The sequence below is a fragment of the Diplotaxodon limnothrissa genome, linkage group LG5, assembly GCF_057381915.1.
Source record: "Diplotaxodon limnothrissa isolate DT_005_m linkage group LG5, D_limnothrissa_male_GT1.1, whole genome shotgun sequence".
In the NCBI taxonomy this organism is placed as follows: Eukaryota; Metazoa; Chordata; class Actinopteri; order Cichliformes; family Cichlidae; genus Diplotaxodon; species Diplotaxodon limnothrissa.
The window spans coordinates 14,263,100-14,278,462 of record NC_140600.1 but is presented as its reverse complement, the minus strand read 5'-3'; the positions used below and the strand labels follow the sequence as shown (position 1 = coordinate 14,278,462).

Genomic DNA, 15,363 nt, shown 5'->3' with positions numbered 1-15,363 from the left:
TGTAACATCAATAGCACATGTATTCCTTCAGATATACACACATAAACTAGTTATTAGTAAAGTGTGCATTACCTCATCCTACACTTGAATTCTACTGTTTTCAGATGAAGGCCCCCCCTGTACGTGTCCACTGTGTGCCTCTGACTGGAGCAGCTGCGTACCTCACAGTGAAGGTTTGCAGTTGTCCCGGGACTTGGGGGCCACCTATCTGGAGTTGCCCTCCCTCAACCATGTCTTCGTGGGTCGCTACTTTGGCAGCGTGGTAAGTGATGATGCAACACTGGAGTCAGAGTTGATGCTGTGGTGTGTTTTTGACTCAGCGTCCCCAAAGAAGAGAAAGACAAAAACACATCTCACGATGTTCTTTTCCTTCAAAGTAGAGTAACTCTGCGTTTCCAGATTGTAGATACAGTGTTTAGTAGGGGAGACAGTGACAGGTTGGACGTCCCGGGAAGTTATTTCTAAAGCAACAAGATGATGATGTAACTTCACTATCTTTGTACAGATTTTGAAATAACATGTATGTTGTTTGTGTTGTTTAGCTGGAGTACTTCATGATTCAGTGTCTGAAACACAAAGCCAAAGAGAGGCCAGAGAAGAGGCGAGGAAATAAAGTGAATGAACTTCGCCCCCCTCACTTAGAACAGCCAGGTCAGAGGAATACTATGCCAAGCAATGAGTTATCCTGGCTTTGTTTCAAGTGTCATGCATGCCTGCCATTTTTAATTCATTTAAGCAGATTTGTAGCCTGTGTGTGTTTTTTAAAAATATATTTCTTAATTATATATATTTTTGTCAATTGCCGTGTTTATAGTGTTTAGAAACATTCAGTGAACTGGATGGATTGTTACCTTTTGAGCTTACATAGCCATAAAAAGAGCTGAGCACAAAGGTTTTATCTGGATCAATACGCTCTGTTCCAAACTGGAAAGACAAAGAGCTAGGTAGACTACTTTTATTCACTGACATTTGAATCAATTTTAGCCTGAGCAAACAGAAGCAGTAACAGCTGAGTTCCCTGCGTTTGGTGGAGGCAGCTCAATGATTGTTCTTATGAGACTGTGGGATTACTCCTTAACCTCATCTTTTAGTGAAGCCCTCTCATGTTGTCAGTTCAGCGCTTGGTCCTGTATGTTATGTGTTTTTAATTTTTCATGCCTATTATTGAAGTTAATTATTCACAATATGTTTCCCCCAACAACAAAAAATTATCTTTATAACCAAATAAATGTGTTGATTATAATGATTTTTGTCAAGGCAATGGTGATGAGCTTCTAAAATCTAGAGCAGCGGTCCTCAACCTTTTTTGCGCCACGGACCGGTTTATGCCTGACATTATTTTCACAGACCGGCCTTTAAGGTGTCGCAGATAAATACAACAAAATAAAACTAGTACCGGTACCGAAAAAAAGAAGATTTATTCATAACACACGTGAAAAGACCCAGGAAAACCGAGTTAACGATAAAAACGATAACAAAATAACGCTGAAAACCGATAAACCCCCTGAAAACCATACATTTCACACCTGAGCCTCAACTCTCGCGGCCCGGAACCAAACAACTCCGAGGCCCGGGGGTTGGGGACCGCTGATCTAGAGAAGAGCGATCATGGATGTTTAAAAAAACAAAGAAAGACCAGACAGTTTCTCCCAGTTCTCTCTTTAAGTCGCTCACACTACAAAATGACTCAAATGGTCCATTATAAATCAAAAAGTTGCCAGTTAATTGCTGACTAATTACTTAAGATGTTATTTAGTCTTAGTCTGCTTATCTGAAATTCAGAATTTTAGATGAAATTGCAATTAAGCTGCAAAAAGCCACTCATGTTAAAAGTTCTCTCTCTCTCTCTCTCTCGCTTTTTTTTTTTTTGAGGCCCTTGCAGATTTATTGCAGACTTAATCAAACTGCGTCTTATCCAGTCACATTCTGCAAAAGACCACAAATTATGAGGAGATAAATGATCAAAAGAGGCTAAACCTCACAGAAAGGCTGACACACAGCAAACAGCTTAGACACAGCGAGTTTGATTACTGTAGAAACGCTGAAAAAGAAACGGGCTGAGCTGGAGTGCTCGGTGGCTGCATGTCTGCTGCTCTCCCTTTCTCTTAATGCTCTGCTTTTTTGGACGCTCTTTGTCCTAATTGGATACAAGAGAGTCTGATTAAAGCTGCAACTGGCTGCTGGATGTTGCCACAAACTGAAAGCTTTCTGTGCGCTGAATTTGAAACCAGGAAATTAAAAGTAACAACTCCAAGACCTCGAGTAGACGAAGTAGTCTGGTGTTGTATTCAGGGAGGGGGTTAGAATACAGAGCTGCACTCCTTGGTTCACTTTTCTTCTCCTCTCTGCTATGGCCATTCCTGCATGCAAAGTCATGCTTTTAAAAAAACCGAAACACCTGAACATATTTAACACAAACTACGCTGTTAAACCTGTGTTAAATATCGATCCGAGCAGGTTTCCGCTTTGCCTGTTTAAATCTGACTGACATTTTTAAGTGCTGCCAAAAAAATGGCAGCAAGTGCCTGCAGGATTTATTGGTGTCGTTCGACACTGCTTAGCTCCCTTTACGGTGTAGCTTACATTAACAATGACATACGGGGATTAAGAAGCGGCACAGTTGTCATGGCTAAAACAGAGCACTCATAAAAAAGGAGATGAGCTCCACAGAGGTGCAGTAAGTATTAAGCATCAATAGGAATATAATAGGCCAATGATTAGTGAAGCTGAAGCTCCCTCGCCCTGCCTTCTTTGTTCCCCTGCTCAGTGCTTTTTTACTTTTTACTAATTTGACTTCATGAATGCATGAATCACTGAGCGTGCACAGCTTTGCCTCCCATTTTTCCAAGAGACGCTTTGTTGTGTTTTTCTTCGTTGCAATTTTCTGTGTATTCACGTTTGTCATGCAGTTCACTGCAAATCGTTGTCTTTTTTTGTTGGTTTTTCCTTTTTGTGTCTTCTTCATTTATTAGATTAGTTCCAAATCTTTTTAATCCCAAAGTTTTGGGGTGTGCTGTTCATTTTAGTGTTTTATCACCAAAACAATTTAAAAGTAAAGTTGACAAATAAAGGTCAACTTCAGGTCCTTTTTCAGTCTCTGACCAGACCAGACCAGACTAGACCAGAATTTCACTGCAGCAGCCTTGAGCTACTTTCGTCTTTTAAGGACTGTTATTAATGCAAAGACAAACGTACCTGGAAGCCATTCTTTAAACATGAGCAACGAGAAAGGACAAAAATGACCTGTCTCTTTTTCTTGGCTTTAAAATCTCACTGTGCTGTTGCTGACAAGATCACTCCCTCGACCTGCATTGTACACCCCAATTTTTCTCTGAGTTGTCAAAACTCATTGCCAACAGCCTCCCAAGAAAACACAAGTACAAGTAAACAAGGCAGACTGAAGGAAAATTGAGTACACCAAATATCAATACTAAAACACTCCTGAGAGGCTTTGAACATAACAAGCCCATTCAATATTCTGTGTTATTCTTTGATATGGAGGCAAACTGAATTTCAGCAGTAATTGCTCATCATCTCTGTCCATCCTCACTCGTTTCTTTTGTTGCTCTCTTCTGTTCAGCTCGTCTTCCCCCTATTAGAGTGGAGGAGTCCAGCTTCTCCCAGGACATGCAGTGGTTGTTGGAGCGTGGCGTGCAGTTCGCCGATGTGGCTTTCTATGCCGGGGATTCTGGGAAAGAGCTGGGTTGGGCGCATGCCGCTGTGCTGTGTGCTGTCAGCCCGTACTTCAGACAGCTACTCCTTGGGCCCAAGACCAGGTAGGAGAGATATTAACCTCTTCACAGCATGGGGTTTAATATCCTATTTCACCACCTGAGTCTGTAGCCAGCGAGAGCCCAACTATTTCGGCAAACTTCTCTGTAATTGAAACATTTTCTTCTATCTCTGGTTGGACAGGGAACGTCCACAGTCGCGGTGTGTTTGCAGAGAGCGTGACGGAGGTCCCCACTCGCTGCTTTCCACCTGGGATGGGAGTATTATTGATGACATGCCGAGATCAGATGGACACCTGACGGGACGCCTCACTCGTCTGGTGGTGAAGGACCCCCTGCTGTGCATGTGCTTGTGGGAGACTCTCATGTTCATTTATAGAGGTAAAAACCTCCATCCAAAGAAAGATTTGTTGCTGTTATCCTAAATCTGCTGTTATGTATCTTTATAGAAAATGCCATCATGTCCATTTATCCAATTTAACAGCCACTTGTAAGCTCTCGAGGTACTGAATGTGGAAATCCACCTGATTCCTAGTGTGACTGAATGAAATCGAACAATTTGACAAATTAGCTGATGGATGTTTTCTAAGGTCAAAGAAAATGAAACGCTATATCACAAACCTCTCTTTTTCCAAAAGAAAGAGAAGTGGTGTGATATCCTGTACTGTATGTGTTGTACCAGCTGACAGAAAACTCACAGGCCTCACAGACGTAGCTGCAGACTGAAGATTAAAGGTTCTGTAATCTGAAAAATCCCTTCTTTGCTAGGAAACTGTTCTGGGTACGCTTTGGATACATTGCTCATTGCTCGTATTAGTAATATATAGACAAAAGCAAAATGCATGAAGGTAAATGGTTGACAGGAAGAGGGTTTTGTTTTTTTGTTTTGTTTTGTTTTCCTTACCTTTAATTTATAGTCTGATTATCTTAGAAAGGCTTCATTACCCCACACAACCCTGAATTAGTGAAGAAGATGGATGGATGTGTGATTGGGCATTAAACTAGTGTTGCTGTAAATGTACAGGCACCTATATTAGTTAGAAAAGCTATTTATAAGCAGTAACACTGATAACAAGTCTAGTAAAGCAATTATTATTAGGACTGACATAGCTATCATGATGTCACTCATTCGTTTCTGGAGTGTGCATTTATGCTGGAGTATTGGCAGCTGCCATGCTGTTTTTTTGGTGCCAGAAATGACCGTATTTGGATGAGAGGTTGGAGAATTAAGTTATAATCTAACACTAGTCAGCTTGGTTGGCAAGCTGCATCCTTAAAGTGTACAGATGCTCAAATACAGACATGTACTATTTAGTGCTAAGCAACAGACTAAGAAAATATTACAGTTTCACACGGCATTATGAACACAGGCCAAAGATGAAAATGTTGTTAGCATTACTAAGGGGGCAAATTTTTCTGGCTGACTGGCCAGGGGCGGGCAGCTGAAGGGAGTTTTGTTCTCGCAGATTTGCTGGATGAGGATTTGTGGCAGATTTGTATAGTTTATGCATCAGAGACTGTTCAATAAACTATGGATATAATTTTGAGAGATGTTTGCAGACAGTAAATTTAAAATAACAAACGTTGGAGCCTGGTTTGATTGCACCATTGCTTGGCAGGATTCTTAGTCTTCATCTCTTGGTTGGCTTTTCCTGTGCTTGTGAAAGATAGAGGCTCACCATAATCTGATGGATTTTAACCATCATGACGTTTTATTGTGGTGTAAAGTAGGTAGCTGATCTATAGTGTCATTCCTCCAGCCATGCTGCTAGTGTGGCTGAATAAAATGAGAGTTTTTTGGTAATTAAGAACAGTTATACTAGACTGCAATCTAAATACTGTGGTGTAGTTTGTGTTGCTAAATAATTTCTGTGTTAAAAGCTGGACCAGCTTAAATGGAAACAACAGATAAACCACAGACGAGCCTCTCATCTCAGCCGATTAGCGGCCTGTGATTTCGCCAGCATCGAGTTGCCCAAACGGACACCCTGGCAGCAGGATGACATGCACAGAAAGTGCCAAACAGAAATTGGAAATCAGAAAAGACAAAAAAGTGTCTCCAAGCATTGGAGTCCAAACAAAGTACTTTATCCAGATAAAACTCAGTCATTTCACTTCCATGGCGCTACATGATTTCTGGAAAGTGCACATTGAAATGATTATTTTTACTGAATACTACAGGCTTATTAATATTTGATCCATTGTATACATCCATCCATCCATTCGCTTCCGCTTATCCTTTTTCAGGGTCGCGGGGGGCGCTGGAGCCTATCCCAGCTGTCATAGGGCGAGAGGCGGGGTACACCCTGGACAGGTCGCCAGTCTGTCGCAGGGCAAACATACAGGGACAGACAACCATTCACACTCACATTCATTCGCACATTCACACCTAGTGACAATTTGGATTATCCAATTAACCTATCCCCACAAGCTGCATGTCCTTGGACGGTGGGAGGAAGCCGGAGTACCCGGAGGGAACCCACGCAAACACGGGGAGAACATGCAAACTCCACACAGAAAGACCCCGGCCTGATGTTGGAATTGAACTCAGGACCTTCTTGCTGTGCGGCAACAGTGCTAACCACCGTGCCCCATTGTATACATTTATGACATATTTAAACAATGCAGTCCTGTAGTGATATTTTTTTATGTTGCCAAAGCCAGTGCTGCATCCTTGATGTTTCCTGTTTTGCTAATTTAGACACATTAGGTACATTACAACTGGAGCAAAAATAGCTGGACTGACATTCACAGGAAGGGAAATCTATTCCCTAAAAGCAGTTACTCTTTTTCTAATAATTTAGATGTGATGATTAATGGTCCTGTGGCAGCAGAAGGCAGTTTTCCTGCTGCTGGGCCTTGTCCAATGTTCCATTACGCCGAGGAACAGAAGTCAGTCAAGTTGGCTTAATAGCAAGCAACTGTAGTATTTTAATCTAGGACCAGATCAATCATTTTGTAGTAGTGTGATCTTGAACTCCTTTCTGGAGCTACGCTTGCACTTCCCTTGGCTCCCTCAGGACATGTGTGTGTCTTTTGTCTCTCTCGTAGCGTATTTCTATTAAACATTATGGAATGACAGCAGGAGGGGTTGGCACACTGGTACACCATTGTAATTGTGAATGTGATTAGCTGATAGAGTCAGACTCTGCCACCTGTTCCTGGGGGCTTATATTTACATCAAGAAATGATAAAGTGCACCTGTCTTGTATAATTTCCAATGCCATCTATTAGGTTGCTCTCACGGACTAAGCATGCAAGCACAAAACATCTGAGGCACTGTAAACACTGAGGCAGTTGCATCCAGTGTGTTCTCGAGTCGGGTGTGAAGCCAGTAAAACAGGCATGCAATATTTTCTTCAACTTTAGCAATGTAATAAAAAAATCTTCTCGCTCCCACAGCTTAGAGTCTGTGGTGCTGTGCCTGCTGCATGTCAGCTCGCAGTGCCTGCTAGCTGGCACTTCAACACAGGCTGCACGGTGTGCACAAATCCTTATGGCAAAAAAAGCTGTGCAAACATCTGATTCCTGGCTGCCTGTTAACGTGCATGTGAGTCGCGTTGATGCTCTGACACACAAACAAATCAACAGCAGAAGTAGACACACAAACACGTAAGCTGAGAGTGTATGCGGCTGGTGGAGGGTAAGCAGAGGAGGGAAGAAGATTATAGAGTTAGACTGATTCTCTCTGAGTGACTGTCTGAATAAGAATAAGAAAACCAGCAGTTGAAATAAGGGGAGGGCAGTGTGTGTGTGTTCATGTGTACATAGTCCTTGTGTGTTTGTGTGGATATTTTTTGAGTAAGAGAGGAGGAAGATGGGATAGTGTGGAGTGGAAAAACTGGGACCAAGGGGAAAATGAGAGGGGAGAAGAAAGTAAGACCCTGCTCATCTGTAGATAATGTGATGGTAAAAAGCTGAGCACTACCGTTAGTTTGTGTGTGTGTGTGTGTGTGTGTGTGTGTGTGTGTGTGTGTGTGTGTGTGGGGGTGCTTGGAGAGAATAGCAGGAGGAATGTGTGCGTGTGCTGAGTGGACTAGGAATACCCTGTTTTCATAAAAGACTGCAGGGAGACGGTGTTAAGTCTCGTGTAAAAATTGACTAATGTTAACCTTCAAAATGGTGGGTCTCACTGTATGTTTAAAGCAGCTGACCTCATATACCGAGTGTGTGCTAGTGTATTTTCTTGAATTGGCTAATCAGATGTGAATGAGCGTCTTCTTTGCCCACAGAAACATTCAGAGCTCAGCGAGCCAATATTTGTTCATTTGCAGTAAATCCACAACAAGCTGTACTTTGCCTTTCCAGAGATGGGATAGATATTTTTTTTTGACTGTGATTCAACAACTGGCAGTTGTCGCTTATTTTATTTGGCTTTCCAGAGCTAATTTGCATAACAATATATCATGTATCAGTAAACACACACACCCATGGTGTTATTCCAAACTTGGGGTTTTTGTCACATGAGTGTGAATGGACAGTCACAGAGGCCATGACTTTGCTTGTGTGATGTTAACACTGTGAGACTCTGTCTCCTTGTGTATTGTGCTGCTGTACTATTGAATTTGTCACTTGGTTGGTGTGGTGTGTATGTGCATGTTTAACACGTTTAGTACATGTCTGTGACACAGATCTGTGTGTGTGTGTGTGTGTGTGTGTGTGTGTGTGTGTGTGTGTGTGTGTGTGTGTGTGTGTGTGTGTGTGTGTGTGTGTGTGTGTGTGTGTGTGTGTGTGTGTGAGGACATTCAGGACCAGTTGTTTTTTAGGGCATCTTATCTCAAATTATCTTAGAAGTTTGATTTGCTGACCTTGCTGCTGTGTTATTCGAATTTAGTTGAAGTTAAACTTAAGAGCCAGGAATGAAACTTCTTGGAAATGTCTTTGTGATTGTTGTTTTTTAATTGTTTACACATGATTTCTTCTCCAACTTGTTTGCCTGTCCACTTTTTGTCTATTTGAATACATAGTCTTGGTGTCCAGTTGCGTCACGTAAAAGCACGACAGCGCTTGAGCTAATCTCTCGGCCTGCGTTTGAGGTGTCTGCACCACACAGTTTCATTATCCGGCCCCGCTTGTTGAGGTAATCCCTCTATCAGGCCAAATACCATCATTATGAACTAATGATGAGCTAAATCCTGACCAGACCAGCTCCCTTCTTTCCTCGACAGCCTGTTTATGTCCCAGTGAGACAGAGTGTGCCACCCCAATCAAGCTACAGGAATGTTTTGCGTTTATAAAGCATCTACAATTTAAGATTGTAGTACACTGCAATGAAATCCAGCTGTTTTCTCCAGATGTCTCAGCTGAGGAAGCAGCATGAAGAATTTTATTTGTTTTTCTGCAGTTTTGTGCATTTTTATGTTTAGGTTTATCACGTTCATCAGTGCTGATAATTACTGGGTTGTTATATTTTACATCCTGTTTTATAGAAACCTCTGTGCATTAAACCCTGACAATCTGTTCTCGCCCTTGTTTACTGTTGAGCGATCATTTTCAGCTGCATTAGTGGTGTGGCTATGAATATTTTGGCGCATTTATGTGTTTGTTTGGTTGGTTGGTTGACCTCTTAGGTCCAGGGTGAAATATCTGCAACTGCTGAATGGATTGTCATGATTTCTTTTGCAGACATTCAAATTTTCCACATGGTGACTCAGTGTGACTTTGGCAATCTCTTGTGTTTCTTGTTACTCCCACAACAGATTTTCACAACAGCTACTGAACATTTCTGTCAATGCTTCTTTTCCTTTTAATTGAAAGTTAGGCATCACCCAGTCAAAATGTCCAGTGTGTGTTTATCATAAAAACAAATGAGATTCTCATCAGATACAGCTGCACTTTGTGCTTAGTCCTGTTTAGTATGCACACATGGAAACCGAAGATACAGTGGCTTGCAAAAGTATTCGGCCCCCTTGAACTTTCCCACATTTTGTCACATTACAGCCACAAACATGAATCAATTTTATTGGAAGTCCACGTGAAAGACCAACACAAAGTGGTGCACACGTGAGAAGTGGAACGAAAATCATACATGATTCCAAACATTTTTTTACAAATAAATAACTGCAAAGTGGGGTGTGCGTAATTATTCAGCCCCCTTTGGTCTAAGTGCAGTCAGTTGCCCATAGACATTGCCTGATGAGTGCTAATGACTAAACAGAGTGCACCTGTGTGTAATCTAATGTCAGTACAAATACAGCTGCTCTGTGACGGCCTCAGAGGTTGTCTAAGAGAATATTGGGAGCAACGACAGCATGAAGTCCAAAGAACACACCAGACAGGTCAGGGATAAAGTTATTGAGAAATTTAAAGCAGGCTTAGGCTACAAAAAGATTTCCCAAGCCTTGAACATCCCACGGAGCACTGTTCAAGCGATCATTCAGAAATGGAAGGAGTATGGCACAACTGTAAACCTACCAAGAAAAGGCCGCCCACCTAAACTCACAGACCGAACAAGGAGAGCGCTGATCAGAAATGCAGCCAAGAGGCCCATGGTGACTCTGGACGAGCTGCAGAGATCTACAGCTCAGGTGGAGGAATCTGTCCATAGGACAACTATTAGTTGTGCACTGCACAAAGTTGGCCTTTATGGAAGAGTGGCAAGAAGAAAGCCATTGTTAACAGGAAACCATAAGAAGTCCTGTTTGCAGTTTGCCACAAGCCATGTGGGGGACACAGCAAACATGTGGAAGAAGGTGCTCTGGTCAGATGAGACCAAAATGGAACTTTTTGTCCAAAATGCAAAACGCTATGTGTGGCGGAAAACTAACACTGCACATCAGTCTGAACACACCATCCCCACTGTCATATATGGTGGTGGCAGCATCATGCTCTGGGGGCGCTTCTCTTCAGCAGGGACAGGGAAGCTGGTCAGAGTTGATGGGAAGATGGATGGAGCCAAATACAGGGCAGTCTTGGAAGATTGAGACTGGGGCGGAGGTTCACCTTCCAGCAGGACAACGACCCTAAACATAAAGCCAGGGCAACAAGGGAGTAGTTTAAAACAAAACACATCCATGTGTTAGAATGGCCCAGTCAAAGTCCAGATCTAAATCCAATCGAGAATCTGTGGCAAGATCTGAAAACTGCTGTTCACAAACGCTGTCCCTCTAATCTGACTGAGCTGGAGCTGTTTTGCACAGAAGAATGGGCAAAGATTTCAGTCTGTAGATGTGCAAAGCTGGTAGAGACAGACCCTAAAAGACTGGCAGCTGTAATTGCAGCAAAAGGTGGTTCTACAAAGTATTGACTCAGGGGGCTGAATAATTACGCACACCCCACTTTGCAGTTATTTATTTGTAAAAAATGTTTGGAATCATGTATGATTTTCGTTCCACTTCTCACGTGTTCACCACTTTGTATTGGTCTTTCACTTGAATCAATTTTATTGGAATTCCATGTTTGTGGCTGTAATGTGACAAAATGTGGGGAAGTTCAAGGGGGCCGAATACTTTTGCAAGCCACTGTAGTAAATGATACCTTCTAAACATCAGCATGCAAGACTTTGTAAGCACGTTAGCATGCTCATGTTGGCATTTACCTGAAAGGAACATTGTGCAGTACAGCATGTGAAGAACAGGTTCACAAAATAAACTAGTATCTTATATATCCATCCATTTTTGTATCAAATTATCCAGTTCAGAATCATGGGGGCTTGAGCCTATGCCAAATGACTTTTGGCGAGAGGTAGGGTATAGCCTCGACAGACACGGACAACCACACAGTCTCACAATCATACCTAGAAAGGCCTGAGCTCACCAGCAGGTTTTTATCAGAAAACTTCTTGTGATTAGGCGACAGTTCTACCTACTGCACCGCTGTGCTCCTCTTTTACTTCTGTCACTTGTGATTTAACTGTAATATTAGAATAGAATAAAATAGCCACTTATTGTCATTGTACATGTACAACAGAATTATAAGTGCTCCACACCAAATGTGCAGGAATAAAATATAAATAATGAGACTACAGAAATAAATAACAAATGGGAGAAATGTATAAAATCAAGAAGAATATATACAAAACAATAGAAAGACGCACATTGGAGAGCAAAGTGCTTTAAAGCAGTGCAAAAGGACTTGGTCTGAGTATAGAGTCTGTATATGAGTGGCCAGCGTGATGAGGGTTACACAGACAATGGCTCACACTGGTGAGGTGGGTGGGCAGGGGTGGGGGAATAGTGTTTGTTTACAGCGGAAGGAGCTGTTTGTGAGTCCGGAGGTGTGGGACCCGATTGACCTGAGGCACCGACCAGAGGGCAGCGGGTCAAACAGGTTGTGGGTGCATGGGGTCACCTGTGATGGGCTTGGTTTTCCTGAGACTGGAGGATCTGGCGATGGCCTCTAGAGGTGGTAGAAAGCAGCAGAGGATTTTTGGGGGAGGTGTTAATTACCCTCTGTGCAGCCTTCCTCTTCTCAGTTGTGGCCCCTACGTAACAAACGCCCAAGCAGTAGGAGAGGATGCTCTCCACTGAGGAGCGGGAGAAGGCCAGCAGGAACGTCTGGTCCAGGTTTTTCTTCCTCAGGACATGGAGGAAGTGCAGCCACTGTTGGGTCTTCTTTACTGGGGCGTTTGTGTTTTGGATCCAGGTGAGATCAGCAGACATGTGGGTGCCCAGAAACCTGAAGGCAGAAACAGATTCCACCTCTTCTCCGTTTATAATGACAGGGGAGTGGACCTGTCTGTGCCTCCTGAAGTCCATTATGAGTTCTTTTGTTTTAAGGACATTCAGCTTCAGGTTATTTTCTACCACTGTATGTGTCACCGTGCCATATGCTGTCTCATCTCCATCAGAGATGAGACAGCAGCATACTTGACTACGACGTTTGTCGGGTGGGTTGATGTACAGGGCGTAGAGTAGGGAGAGGAGAGGTGGGGATTGGTGAGGCCTGATTGAGGCTGGTTGGTGAGGAAATCTTTGATCCAGGTGGCAGGGGGAATCTGAAGGTCCAGTTTGGGAGTGAGGATGTCTGGGATTATGGTGTCGAATGGTTCACGAAGAGCATCCTCACTTAGCTTTTCCTGTTCTTCAAATGGCTAAACGCTCTGTGGAGTGTGATGGTGATGGCATCCTCTGTGGACCGATTTGCCCTGTAAACAAACTGGTGGAGGTCAAGGGAGGGGGGAGACAGTCTCTGATGTGCTGAGACACTATCCGTTTAAAACACAGATAGTGTCTCAGACGTGAGGGCTATAGGTCTGTAGTCATTGAGGCTGTCTATACCAGCCACATCTGAAAATGCTTTGATTTTTTTTTTTAAGCATGTCTAGTACCTTTTCTGATTTGTATGGACTATGCCAATATTTCTATACAGGAAGACAGAGTGATATGAACAGAGGGTACAACTTTCAATTGTGTGCTTTTACATTTATGTCTCACCAGACTTATATAGCATGTGCAGAGAAGACTTTTAGTGGTCCTCAAGACTGATATGCTGCAGCATTGTGTTGAGGTCTGATTAACAGACTGGAGTGGTGGCTCACCTTTTTAACAAAAGGAACTGGAGAGTATGCTCCAAATTTTGGGATCACACTCCTGGGCCTCTCAGGAAGTCTGTGCTGGAGTAATGGAGAGGAAATCCACTGATAAGTTGAACCTCAGATCCAGGAGAAACAATGAGGTTTTGCTCATTGGTCACTGTATCAGCTCTTCACCCTCTCAATGATAATTGAAGGTCTGTGGGAGTTTGCCCAGCCAGTGTACATGGACTTGTATTATTGGATTGGATTGTTTCTCAGGGTAGTCTGTGGGGAGTATGCTGGTAGCATGGGCTATTGAACCTGTTGTTAAAGGCTATTTGGTCCATGAGTGGCTGGGTGTATTTTTATTTGTTCAATAAGGTCGATTGCTATACAATACAGTTCTGAACACTGTAGGTTCTTTACTTGCTGCAAAGAACCTACAAAATGTTAAATGTGGATGCTTCAACAAATGTGTAGCCTGTGAAAACAGAAGATGGCAGATCACTAATTTAATATGTGACTAAATGTAAAGTAAAATGTAAAAGATGGTCCCATTCACTCCTTCAGTACCAGACTTATGTCTTGAATAAAGGTCAGAAAAGTGTTAACTTTTTGATATGAAATGTCATCACTTCATAATTTTCTCCTATTAATCATTTGTGTAAAACTTTGCCATATTAATTGACCTTCATTAATTGTTGAATTATGGCCTAAAATGTGTTTTGTGAGATCACAGTGACCTTTAAATACCCAAATCAAATTTTTTACCCAGAAGTCCAAGTGAGTTGAGGGCATTTTGGACTTGTGTGGACTCTAGGCCCAGCTCTTCCTGCCACCAGGTACACTGACGTAAATGAAAGTAAAATATGAATTACTAACCAGGTAGTTTGAAGGCAGATTTACGATTTGTTCTACAAATGCCTTTTTTATTCACTGTTTCTGAGTTTGCTGGGTGGAATCTGGACTGGGCTCCCCACCCATAATGACAACAGATTACATAAACAGAAAAATTTTAGAACAAGCCAACTTTGACAAAAACAGGCCTCACGTGTTTGGTGTAAGGTATGTGGGTGGTCAGAGCACAGTGCCAGCTAGAAAAGTGTTTGCCTGTGTGTTTCTGTAAACTATTGTGGATCCATAGAATTGGGTTGTTTGTGGATGTTTTGTAGGAGCGTGGGAGTGGGACCACCTCCAGGAGGCCCTGGATGAGAAGCTGAAGAATTCTCTCGCTGTGGCTCAGCTTATAGACCGAATACGATCCCTCATCGGCAGAGAAAGGGTGAGGACAAATTTCGCAATAATAAAAATCTTGTTTAAGGCTCGACTGTGTGTATGACACCGATACTGGTCTGTCCTTAATAAACAGGTTAAATAACTTTAATGTGTTAAATCTGCTCTTTGAATGTGTTTTGCATTTGCAGACTAAGAGTGCCTTAATTAGTGCGACTTGTTTGGAAACAGCACAGTAATAATGTTGCTATAATTAGAATATTTACATAATTACTGCCTGTAATCACCTCTCGGATACTGTGGGAATTAGCAGAAAGTAAACAAGAGATACCCTCCAAGGAGCAAAAAGCACAACACAAGAACACATGCACACTAAAATTATTTTAGAAACTGCAGCGTCACGCCTGTAATGTGTAATTGCAGCTGCTCAGAGAGCATGACATGGCTCTATGTTACAAAACAGCAGGCTTTAATATTTAGAGTGGGATAAAGAGATGTGACATGGCTGTGTCTGACAAGCCTTTGGCACCACGCATAGTCTACCAACCCATCTGGATAGGACTAGTTCTACCTGAGGCGGTGCTGGGATGAGCTGACACACCGAGACGGCTGGGCCACTTTAACGCAATGAGATAGCCTAATGTCTTGTCATGATTTGATCGCATCATCTCCAGCACCTCCGGGGAATCTGACTCTGTGAGACCTGTATAAATTAATTTCCCATAAGTTTTCCATGAGCTTTGATTGATTTATGAAATTTTAAGCCTCTTGATTTTGTTTCTGCCTCCAACTTGAACTGTGTGTGTTGATCTTGCTCTCTGTCTCACTCTCTCACTGTGAAATTATGGAGTTCTTTGCGCTTCAGTTGACTGAGAAAGGTCACATAGTGGAAATGGGATGCTTTGAAGGCACTCTACTGTGGACTGAAATCCATGTGTGCACATA

The 15,363-nt window shown here is 42.5% G+C and overlaps 1 protein-coding gene across 1 annotated transcript in view; it reads left to right on the top strand.

Annotated features, from left to right (window-relative positions):
* rhobtb3 (Rho related BTB domain containing 3) overlaps positions 1–15,363 on the top strand; it is a 30,201-nt gene that overhangs the window by 4,227 nt on the left and 10,611 nt on the right. The window contains exons 4-8 of the mRNA XM_085353092.1: positions 105–262; positions 543–651; positions 3,581–3,776; positions 3,916–4,112; positions 14,358–14,467. Of these exons, the coding sequence (XP_085209218.1) occupies positions 105–262; positions 543–651; positions 3,581–3,776; positions 3,916–4,112; positions 14,358–14,467 (770 nt within the window). The remainder of the gene's footprint in view (positions 1–104; positions 263–542; positions 652–3,580; positions 3,777–3,915; positions 4,113–14,357; positions 14,468–15,363) is intronic.